Source organism: Buteo buteo, chromosome 23 (assembly GCF_964188355.1).
Source record: "Buteo buteo chromosome 23, bButBut1.hap1.1, whole genome shotgun sequence".
Taxonomy (NCBI): domain Eukaryota; kingdom Metazoa; phylum Chordata; class Aves; order Accipitriformes; family Accipitridae; genus Buteo; species Buteo buteo.
Window position 1 is genome coordinate 19161263 of NC_134193.1, and position 10949 is coordinate 19172211.

The 10949-nt window shown below is 55.3% G+C and overlaps 1 protein-coding gene across 7 annotated transcripts in view; it reads left to right on the top strand.

Moving 5' to 3' along the window:
- ADAMTSL2 (ADAMTS like 2) overlaps window positions 1–10639 on the top strand; it is a 28488-nt gene extending 17849 nt beyond the window's left edge. For 3 of the 7 annotated variants that reach the window (XM_075054698.1, XM_075054696.1, XM_075054697.1), the window contains 7 exons: window positions 492–618; window positions 2814–3027; window positions 5132–5287; window positions 6631–6801; window positions 6952–7128; window positions 8245–8389; window positions 9671–10592. In XM_075054698.1, coding sequence (XP_074910799.1) covers window positions 492–618; window positions 2814–3027; window positions 5132–5287; window positions 6631–6801; window positions 6952–7128; window positions 8245–8389; window positions 9671–9789 — 1109 coding nt within the window. In that variant the 3' untranslated portion in view covers window positions 9790–10592. Of the gene's footprint in view, window positions 1–491; window positions 619–2813; window positions 3028–5131; window positions 5288–6630; window positions 6802–6951; window positions 7129–8244; window positions 8390–9670 lie in introns of all 7 variants that reach the window. The other 4 variants (XM_075054695.1, XM_075054693.1, XM_075054694.1 and 1 more) reach the window with 4 other exon arrangements.
- The last annotated feature ends 310 nt before the right edge of the window (window positions 10640–10949 follow it).

Below are 10949 nucleotides of genomic sequence, written 5' to 3' on the forward strand. Positions count from 1 at the left end.
GAATGCTGGGTGCTCCTGGGGGGCACCCGGGCACAAACAGGGTGTCATGCCTATAGAGAGAGTGGGTGGATGGAGTGGGTTGGGGACTGTTTTTTGTCGCTTCCACCCACGAGCCCAGCAGGGTGGGAGCTGATGGCTGCGAGGCGGAGGGAGCTGCCGAGCAGACTCATTGCCCTGAGCGTTTCCTATAAAAACGTTAGTCATATATTGATCTTGGTGGTGAGCCCTGGCAGGGGTGGCCATGCCCGCCTTCGGAGCTGGCTCAACTCAACCGTGCTGCCCATGTTGGCTGGGTGGCCACCGTGGTCCTCCCCTCCCGGCAGCATCCATCCCATGGGCCAGAAAGTCCAGCTTGCTGCTTTCCATGGGGAGGAAGTTTTGGAAAACGCAGCTAAAAAAAAAAAGAAAAAAAAAAAAGAAAAAAAAAAGAGTTTGGATGTCAAAATCACCAAGCGTCCTCTGTTGTGTGTATGTATTCTCTTTAAAACTAGGAGTGATGTCCACATATGCTATGTGTGTTCGCTATGATGGGATCGAAGTGGATGATACGTACTGTGATGCCATGACCCGTCCTGAGCCCATCCATGAGTTCTGTGCTGGGAGAGAGTGCCAGCCAAGGTACCACCTCGACAGGGTGCTCCTGGGGGGCTCCACGCTTTCTCTGCTGTGGATGGATTTGGGGGAGGGGGTCGGCATGGATTTGGTGGGGGGGTTGCAGGGGTGGCCCACAGCACCCCCGTCCCACCTCCCCTAGTTGCATCTGCCTGGGCTGCAGCAAGACTTTCCTCCCGAGTGCTTTAGCTCAAGCTGCCAGGTTAAAACTTCTGTAAATCCTGGCAGAGTTTGCACCCGGGGCTCCCATCAAGTCCGGCTTCTAACACCACAGGCAGTACCCTGTCCTGTCTGGCACGTGGAGGAACGCGTGTGAATTGGGTGGAGGGGCCGGGCTTGCAAACTGTGCCATGGATCCAGCCCTCTGGTCCCTTCAGCATCCCAAACATCACTGAGGTTTGCTTGTATTGGGGCAAGAGCTTGGTGCAGAGGGGAACCCGTGCTGGAAGTCCTTCAGAAGGTTTTTCCTTCTGATGTGGCTCTTTATCTGAACAGCGTGACTGTGGTCCAGAGCCAGGCTGTGCAGCTCGGGGCACCCCTGCTGCTGGTTTGTAACATGGGGTGTGCTTGTTGGAAGGTTTGCAAGTAACACAGTTACGGGCAGGACAGACCGGTGTCTGTCAAAGGGAAGGAGGACTGTGATGGTGTCAGACTAGGGACAGGGCAAAGGGAGAAATAAAGCTGGCTGGTGCACGCCCTGGATTGGTGTCACTTGTGAAAAGTGCAAGGCAAGACTAGAGTGATGCCAGGGACCAGGTATGGCACCTGGTCCCTGGAGGGTGCTTGCTTTCGCCTTGGGTAATTGTAAAGGAGGACGGGGGAGGAAAGGACGTGCCCTTTGCAACATAAGATCTTGTTGAACCTTGTATGTTAAGGCTGAAAGCCAGGGCAGGCTGCAGCTGAGGCAAGAAAAGTGTGTGGGGGTGGATGGTGCTACTGCTGGAAATGTACCTGCCCTGTACGTGGAGGCTTTAATCTCTATTTGCATTAACTCAGTAATTTTTTAGCACAAGCATTAGGGCTCTTTTCATGCTTAGATTACCCCCCTGGTCTTTTATAAAGCCACCCCTCCTTATAGTTGTGCTGTTCCAGCTCCAGGGGCTTGCGCTGTAAGAGAGAAGAGCTGCTCTATGATTTACCAGCAATTGCAGCTCGGCGGTGGGTAAACCAAGGAGCTGCCGGGAACTCAAACGGGGCAGCCGAGCACATTCGCTAGCACTTAGGCAGATGGGATGCTGCTTGGGCTGGCAACGCTTTTCCAACGGAAAGTGCTAAGAGAACGTTGCCTGATCTGGATGGGAAAGACCTTGGTTTCATCTCCCTTCCGAATTTAGGTGGCACCTCTAAATGTGTGACATTTCCCTACGGCTGCTTGTTGTGCCTGGAGCCCCATGTGGGGTGCGAGGCCGGCGTGCAGCCGGGGGACGTGACTCTTCTGCTCAGAGAACGGCAGCTGCGGGGTGGCTGTGAATTCTGATCCACTTAGATTTTTACATTTTTAGCTTATTCTTTAGTTCAGGAGTACTATAATGTTAACGTACTGTAAAAATCTGGACTTTTTATGTCTTTTCCCTTGGTTTACAAGCTGCTCCCCTCTTGTAACGTCAGGACAGTAGTGGTGGGGCACAGTAAGGGGCAGGCAATGTCTCGGAGCAGATCCCAGCTCTCCCAGCCCATTGCGTGATATTAGCAGAGTTAGACTGATGGTGGTACACGAATGTGCTGCCGGGGCTCAGACAGCTTTGTGTGACATTATTGCTGGGATTTGCAGGGTGATGCGTGGTTGTGTCCTCTCCGTACTTTAGCTGATCAGGCAAAAAAGAGAGGTCAAACATAGGCGAAAAGCATGGCAGAGAAAAGTGCTGGCACACGCAGGGTCTCGGCTGGGGATCGTGCAGCCTGTGGGCAACAGATGCTGGGCAGCGAGGGCACCGGTCCGTGCCTCACCGTCCCGGTGCCTCTCGGCAATCCGGTTTTAGCATCCACCGCTGCGGGCATGAGCTCAGGTCTGCTGGGTGAAACCACCATATGTTAATACATCCCGTCCCATGGGAAAACTTCTCGCACGCTGGCAGCCTGACTACAGCTCCTTCCTATTGCAGCCGTCTCCATCCAGCCAAGAGCAGGCAGGGTTTTCCTGTGGGATGCTCCGGCCCCGGTCCAGCCGTGCCTGGCACGATGGCCTCTTTTTGCCTCCACAGGTGGGAGACGAGCAGCTGGAGCGAGTGCTCCCGCACCTGCGGGGAGGGCTACCAGTTCCGCATCGTCCGCTGCTGGAAGATGATCTCTCCAGGATTCGACAGCTCCGTCTACAGCGACCTCTGCGAGTCCGCTGACATCACCCGGCCGGATGAGCGCAAGGTCTGCAAGAACCCAGCCTGCGGGCCGCAGTGGGAGATGTCGGAGTGGTCCGAGGTAAGTCTCCGGGGACTGCCGTCCCGGCAGTGCTGAGGGCAAGCACACGTGCCTGCACTTCCCCATTTTTTTTCCAATTGAAGAGCATCCATGGCCATCAGAGACTCTGCGTTTTAGGACACTGGCTGCAGTTGTTGCATTTGGACCAACATGTACCAGTAATTTTTTTTTTTTTCCCCTAAAATGAAGCCCTGGGTCACCTCCAGGATGGCGAGACCACCGCCATCAGTCACTCACAGAGTCTTTGACTGCATGTAAGGTGCTGGCATTGCCTACTGAGATAGGGCAGGAGCCTGCAGCTGAGGTCTTCCCACCACTACTTGCTTGGCAGCATCTTCAACCCACAAGGTGCCAGGGAGGAGATCCCACCTCACATGTGAATTACATTCCCATAAACTTCCCTTCCTTACCTCCAATTTCACTGCACCACCTGGAGAATTAAACCTTTTCCTAGCTGTGCCTTAAGCAGATCCCTAAAGCAGTTGGAAGATGGCTTGAGGTGATGCAGTGCTGCACATGGCTTTAGCTTGTTGGTTTGCTCGGGAAAACATGTGAAAAGGTTTGTGCCCCTGAATTAATTTCCAGGCACAGCCAGGGCTCCAGCATGTCCCTTGCAGACATAAACCCATGGAAAGGACCAAACCAGTGCCGCTTCCTCAGGGATGGTCTCTGAGCTTGGGTGGCTTGGAGCCAGTCCCCTGTGCTGGATTGACGGTCATGGTGTGTGTGTGGGGGGGGTGACCCAGCACGGCTCGCAGCGAATGTGTAAAATGCACGGGGGGTATAACCATGTCCCCCTGCATTGCTAGGAAACAGCCCTGCCTCTTCAGTCTCCTCTGGAAGTGGGCGTGCATGAGGATAGTGAGATTTTGGGTCTGTGCCTGTCTCTGAGCTCGCCCGGGGTGCCACCACCAGCCCCCATGATGACCGCACATGGAGCGTGGCACTTGTGCCCTGGAGCCCGCACGCTCATTGACTCTCTGCAAAGGAGCAAATGTCGTTCCTGCTCCCAAATCAAGCCCAGACCCTTTCTAAGCCAGAGCAGACTGAGCTCCGAGCCAAGCCGTCCACGGGTGCGAACCTGCCCCATGGTTTACACCATGAGGGATTGGACTCTTCCTCCTGGGAGGCTCTCAAAACACTTCTTGGTCATAATTTAAATGTCTCCTTTCTTCTGCAAGCTGGGGTGCGTCATTTCCCTCGAGGGGCTGGTGCGTTCCCTGGTATTGCAGGATGTTTTCACTTTCCCAGCTGGGTAGAGAGGCGCTCCCTGCGCACGTGCTGGCACGTTATTTTGACCAGTATAGCAAACCGGAGTGGCTTATTTTACAGAAATCCGTATTCTCCTCCAGCATGTGTCAGGGACAGATTGCTTGAGACAGTCCTGGAGTAGTTCGTTCTTAGCCAGCAGCAAAGCTAATCTCATTTGGATCCCATCTGAAGTAGGGTGCCAAGTTGGCTGGGGAAATAGGCATTAAAAAAAAAGCACATTTCTGGGATCTGAGGATTAACATATCAGCGTGGTGTGTCTGAGTGCTGTGCTGTTGACACTTTTCCCTGCTTTACGTTATGCATGGAGCAAATGTGTGTATGTGAGACTGTAGTAACTCAAATCCAGTTCTAAATAATGTCACTGGGCTGCACGGTGCCAAATTTATCCACAGCATAAAAATCTCAGTTTTGCGGTTTGGGGAAAACATTCTCCAAAGAGGTGGAATGGAGCTGGCTGTTCCTGGGAAGGAGGCGAAGGAGATCTCACCCTGTCTCTAGGTGACAGCTAAAACTTTTCAGCTCTGATCAGGCATTTTTGGTGCCTTGGGTTTTCACCCTTTGGCAACACCCGGTGGAGAGCTTGCACAGCACCCAGGCAGGATACAGCCCTCCTGCACCTGAACCTGACTGCTGAAGCTGTTATGCGGTTTTGGGGAAGAAGGGCGGCTTTGCTACGGATTGTTGCACAGACAGTCGCCTATGCGTTGTCAGTGTGTGTCTTTAGAGTTTCATGTTAAAAATGTAAAAAAACCCCAACAACCCCCCCCAGAAAGCAGTTCTTAGGGTAGCGGGACCCCCTGGTGACACCGTGCCCCCCATGCCCTCCCGGCAGTGCTCAGCCCGGTGCGGAGAGCGGAGCGTGGTGACACGGGACATCCGCTGCTCGGAGGACGAGAAGCTTTGCGATGCCAGCGCCCGGCCCCTGGCCGAGAAGAACTGCACAGGGCCACCCTGCGACCGGCAGTGGACCGTCTCCGACTGGGGACCGGTGAGTTCCGATCGGGGTGGCCGGCCGAGTGGCCATCACGGCCCGTTGCAGCTGGCCCTGCTTGCAGGCTTGCTTGTGACTGCTGTGCTGGGAGTTTTGGGGTTGGATTAATCCTCCTTGGCAGCTCCCAGGTCCGACAGACCCACAGGCAGCTCCTTTTCCCTTCCCCCCGCCTCCTTTTCCCTTCCCCCCCTCCTTTTCCCTCCTCCCCTCTCACTTTCCCCTCTCCCTTTTTTCCCCCCTTTCCCCCCTCCCCTTTTTCTCTTTTTCCCCTCCCCCCTTTTTCCCCCTCTTTTACCCCCTCCCCTTTATTTCTCCCTCTTTACCCCCTCCTCTTTTTCCCCCCTCTTTTCCCCTTCGTTTTTTTCTCCCTCTTTTCCCTCTCCCCTTTTTCCCCCCTCTTTTCTCCCTTCCTTCCCCCCCTTTTCTCCCTTCCTTCCCCCCCCTTTTCTCCCTTCCTTCCCCTCCTCTTTTCTCCCTTCCCTTCCCCCCCTCTTTTCTCCCTTCCCTTCCCCCCCCTTTTCTCCCTTCCCTTCCCCCCCCTTTTCTCCCTTCCCTTCCCCCCCCTTTTCTCCCTTCCCTTCCCCCCCCTTTTCTCCCTTCCCTTTCCCCCCCCTCTTTTCTCCCTTCCCTTTTCCCCTCTTCTTTTCTCCCCTCCCTTTTTCCCCCCTCTTTTCTCCCCTCCCTTTTTCCCCCCCTCTCTTGTCCCCCCTTTTTTTCCCTTCCCCTATTCCCCCTTTTCCCCTATTTCCCCCCCTTTTCCTTCCTGCACAGCTCTGCTACAGACACCCCTTCCCTCCCAAGCTATTTTTACCCAGGTTTTGATACATTAGCATCAGCTAAAAATAAGTAGTTTCCATGGCAGCAGCGGCGCTGAAACATCGTGTGTCTCTGCAAGAGCGGCCGCAAAAGAGCCGGGGAGCGCTGGTTGCCTCCACCGGTGCTCGGGGCAGTGCCCGCCTGGCCCTTTGCAGTGGGGGGGGAAATATTTCCAGCCACTTGCTTGATCTCCTTTGCCTTGACCTCTTTGAGAGCTGCCCCGGGGTTCCCTGCTCGTGGTGTTTCCCCTCCTGCCTGGCCTGAGAGATGCTGAGTCTTGCTCAGCACCAACGTGATGGGGCCATGGGATATGTTGGCTGTGGTGGAGCTGCCCGGGGAAGGATGCGCTGAGCTTCCCCGCAGCTATTTTAAGCTGAGACCCAATAATCCCTCCACGATTTGGGGAAAGGTGGGGTTGGGGAGGTGGCTGAGCCCCACGGAGGCATCTCTGTCCCCGTTGCGGGGATGGGGATAGGGATGGGAGCTGTGCCGCTGACCACCCGCCGTGCCCACTGCGGTTTCAGTGCAGCGGCGGCTGCGGGCAGGGCAGGATGATCCGGCACGTGTACTGCAAAACCAGCGACGGGCGAGTGGTGCCGGAGTCGCAGTGCAACCTGGAGACGAAGCCGCTGGCCATCCATCCCTGCGGGGACAAGAACTGCCCCTCGCACTGGTTGGCACAGGACTGGGAACGGGTAAGTGAACCCCCGCCCCGTCCCTGGGCTTGGGGGGTGATTGGAGCGGGGGGGGGCTTGGTTTTGGGGGGTGATGGAGGAGGGATGCCCTGCGGTGGGGTTGGACCGGGGTCCGTGGGTCTCAGCCAGCCCCGCTCGTGTCCCCGCAAGTGCAACACCACGTGCGGCCGGGGCGTGAAGAAGAGGATCGTGCTCTGCCTGGAGATCGTCAACGGCAAGATCAAGACCCGCAACCCCGCTGATTGCGACGTCGCCAAGAAGCCCGTGGAGGAGACGACGTGCTTTGAGCGGCCGTGCTTCAAGTGGTACACAACCCCCTGGTCGGAGGTGAGCGGGGAGGGAGATAGGGGGGAAAACGCCTTTTCTTCAAGATTCGCTTGCCCTGAGCGTGTGGTGCCCCATCGCCTCATACCAAGGGTGACGCTGCCTGTGAAATACCCCAAGGAGATGGGCGAAGCTCTGCAAAACACAGCCCCTGAGGGAGCACCCAGGGGGGAACTTTTGCTGCACTGGCAGCTTAGGGCAGAAAGCCTGCCCTGCCACGGTGCAATTGGGACTGGCTGTGCTCAGGGAGAACAGGAATGAGAGGAGAGCTGTTTGGGGTGGGCTTTGGCTTTTTTCTTTTTTTTTTTTTCTTTTCTTTTTTCTGTCTTTTTCCCTCTTTTTCCCTCCAACCACTGATGGGAATGTGGCTGGAAGTGTGCATGGAGCCCACGGGATGGCTGCCCTGGGGATGCAGAGTTGGGAGCACAGTTTGCCCCAGCACCCTGCAAAGGCAGCGGGGTTCAGGCTGAGCCCAGCGAGGGTGGGCGAGGAGCTGTGAAGGGCTGCGGCCGGCTCCCTGCAAGCCTTCCTCGTCCACGCTCCAGGCGCCTCGTTTTGTTTAGTCTTGCAAACCGTCGTTGCAGCCTATAATTAGCCAAAGCAGCCCTGCCGTAATCCCAGCCTGACGAGGCATCCAAAGGGCAGCAGGCACCGAGCACCGGGCCCAGGAGCGGCTCTGCAAATCCGTGGCACGACACGCGGAGACGCTGACGCCGCAGCCCCACGCCTGGGGTGCTGTCGGGGCGGGGGGTGTCCCACGGCCTCGGGGTGGCTGCAGCCACCCTGGTGCCACGGAGCAGCGTACGGACCGGGCCAGCTCGTTCGTGGCCCTTTGCGAAGGGCAGTGGGAGGAGGAGGGAGGATCGCGGCGGCAGGGAATGGGAGAGCATCCACGTATCCCCGGGCGGAGGCTGCTGCAGGCGGCTGATGGTGCTGGCAGCAAAGACGGAGCAAGAGGCCAGCGGTGTGGGGCTGAGATGTGACACTCAGCCAGGGGAAAGAGTTCACCTCCCTTCCGTGACATCTCCAGCGAGCACAGCTTTTTTGAGCAGATCCTGGCTCAGCGCAGACCCCCGCGACGGCAGGGTCTTGCCTCACCTCCCCCTCTCTCTTCCCCAGTGCACGAAAACCTGCGGCATCGGCGTGAGGATGCGGGATGTGAAGTGCTACCAAGGGAAGGACATCGTCCGGGGCTGTGACCCGCTGGTGAAGCCGGTGGGCAAACAGACCTGCGACCTGCAGCCCTGCCCCACGGAGCCCCCAGGTGAGCCCTGCCGCCGACAGCACTGCCGGCATTGATTTTTCCACCGATCCCCCCAAGCAGCACCACCCAGCATCTTAGCTTCCACTGACCCCCAATTTGATAGTCATCCCGGGGAGGACATAAAGGAGACGGCTCTCCTTCTGCGCCCAAGTAATGGGGCACCGTGCACTGGCTATTTCTGGAGGTAACCCCGTTAAATTAAGGGGAGAGTTCAAAAGAAGCGTGGTCTGACCTTAAGATAAAAGGAAGCTTTGGAGAGCTGACTCGGGTGCTGCTTCTGTGCGATTCCAGCTAATGTCTAGGAAGTTTTGTCTGTGCCATTATTTTAATGATTTTTGGTCTCCAAATGTCCTGCGGGATTTGTAACTATCTCGTTATCTGACTCGTCTGCTGGCTCAAAGCCCCTGTGATCTTTAGTGAACACGCAGTTCTAATTCTTTAATAGGATTTGGGAATAAGGACAGTGGGGGAGAAAAGCATGAAAATGGGAGCAGATCTGGGGCTGGCTCCTGGCTTGGCTCCGGACCCACCAGGTGCCCTCGGCTCACCTCTCCTGCAGGGTCTGGGATGCGGCACGGTGCTTCGAGGTGCCTCGTGGTCCCCTCATAGCAAGGTGCCTGCCCTAGGAGCAGCCTGGTTTCATGCATCCTATGGATTTTAAGCAAAATATCTCTATACAACTGTAAATCTTGTGGGTTTGAAGCAAAATAGTGCTCTGAAGGAAGTTGGGAGAATGTCATAGCAGTTTCTGCTGTCCTCCCTCTCTCTCTCCAGCAGCTCTCTTGCACCAAACTCCTGCTGTAACACTGCTGGATTCCTGTTCTCTTTCTCACATAGCCTTTTTGGGGCAGAAATTGAGTGTGTTGGGGTCACGCTGTGCCCTACCATGGGAGGCCCTTGGCTTGGGGGTGGCTCGGTGCCAGGGTCCCGTGGTGGCTCCAGCAATCCCTGGGCAGCTCTGTTTTGCAGGGAAGAGCTTGGATTTTGGGGCTGGGACCAAATAAGACTCGCCAAGCCAGGCCAGGTGTGATGAAACGGGTCAACCTTCTCATGCCTTTGCTTAGGTTGACAATGATATTTATGGAGAAGCTCCATGGCATTTTACAGGGGATGATCTGCCAGATCTCAGGGAGGTGGGAGTTGCAGCCGGGGTGATTTGTTGCATAGCCCGTGGTGTTTAGGGCAGGCTGTGTATATGGGGGAAAAAATGACCTCATGAGCTTGATTGGTTTATTTTCTTTTTCTTTTCCATATCGGTACCTTTTGCCTTCTCTCCCCCAGACGACAGCTGCCAGGACCAGGCAGGAACCAACTGTGCTTTGGCCATCAAAGTCAACCTGTGCAGCCACTGGTACTACAGCAAAGCCTGCTGCCGCTCCTGCCGCGCACCCCACTCCTAGTGCCCGGCAGCACCCAGCACCCACGGCACACACCGGGCCGGCACCCCTCCCTTAGCAAGGGCTCCGTGTACCATTTAGTAAGCGCTACACATCCCACAGACTGGTGTTAAGGTTTGGGTTTTGTTTTTTTTTTTTTCTTTTCGCCCCACCGATGCAGAACTACTATCCTTGTCCCTCTCCCAGGTAGAGGAACAGTGCCGGCACGGCTCGGTTGCAAAGCCGTTACCACTGTACATTGGTAGCCCCCGTTATCAGAGCTGTACATAAAGTCGTGTATATTTGATTCCCCCGAACTGCAGACACATGCACGTGTTTCACAAGGTCTTGTCCTTTTGGTTTCTTTCCTCGATGCAAGTTTGGGGTTGACGAGGGGAAGGCGTGAACCCCGTGAAGTGCAAGTTTCCCTTCGCAAAGGGGGTTAGTGCCTCTCTCCTAATTTATCCCCAAGACCTGCGCGCTCTCGTTAGCTGCATTTAATGTGGTGGGAAGCTGATTTTCGTTTGCTAAATGAACTCAAGCCCAAGCCCTTTTTTTGTAATATGTAGGTGTATACTTTTTCAGAGAATTTTATCTTATAATCAAATGTTAGTTCCGTAGTCCTTACACCTCCCCCCCATAATGCCGACATATTGTATATAATATGGAAACATAACTGCACTTTATATCACAAAAAAGACGTGCTCTTTTTTAATATATTTGTTTACAGACAGTGAACTTTATCCATATAATCATTAATTTGTACTCATATGTATATTTTAATAAAGTTGTCATATTTATGGTGGTATCTTGTTTTATTCTCCAGTTTGTAGTGGGTGTTTGTGCCGTGTGCTGGGAACACTGGAGTCGGGGCTATGAACTTGCTGGTGCCTGGGGAGAGCAGAGCAGAGTCGGGGGAGTCGCAGCTGCTCGGACAGTGATGCGAGGAGAAGTCCTGGCAGCAGGGGAACTGGGATTTTGGGACCCTTGCTCTGGGTTAGGGGCCTTTTGGGGTTACGTGTGTGGCTTTAGGAACCGCAACCCTGAAGCTTCTCAGGAGCTTGATACGGCATCAGCAAGAAAAGGGCCTTTCCATGCTCCCAGGGTGGGGGTGAGGTTATTGCCCCGTGTTTCTGCAGGCATAACTCATCAAGGCTGGGCCAAAGGCTTTTTAGCATCCCCCG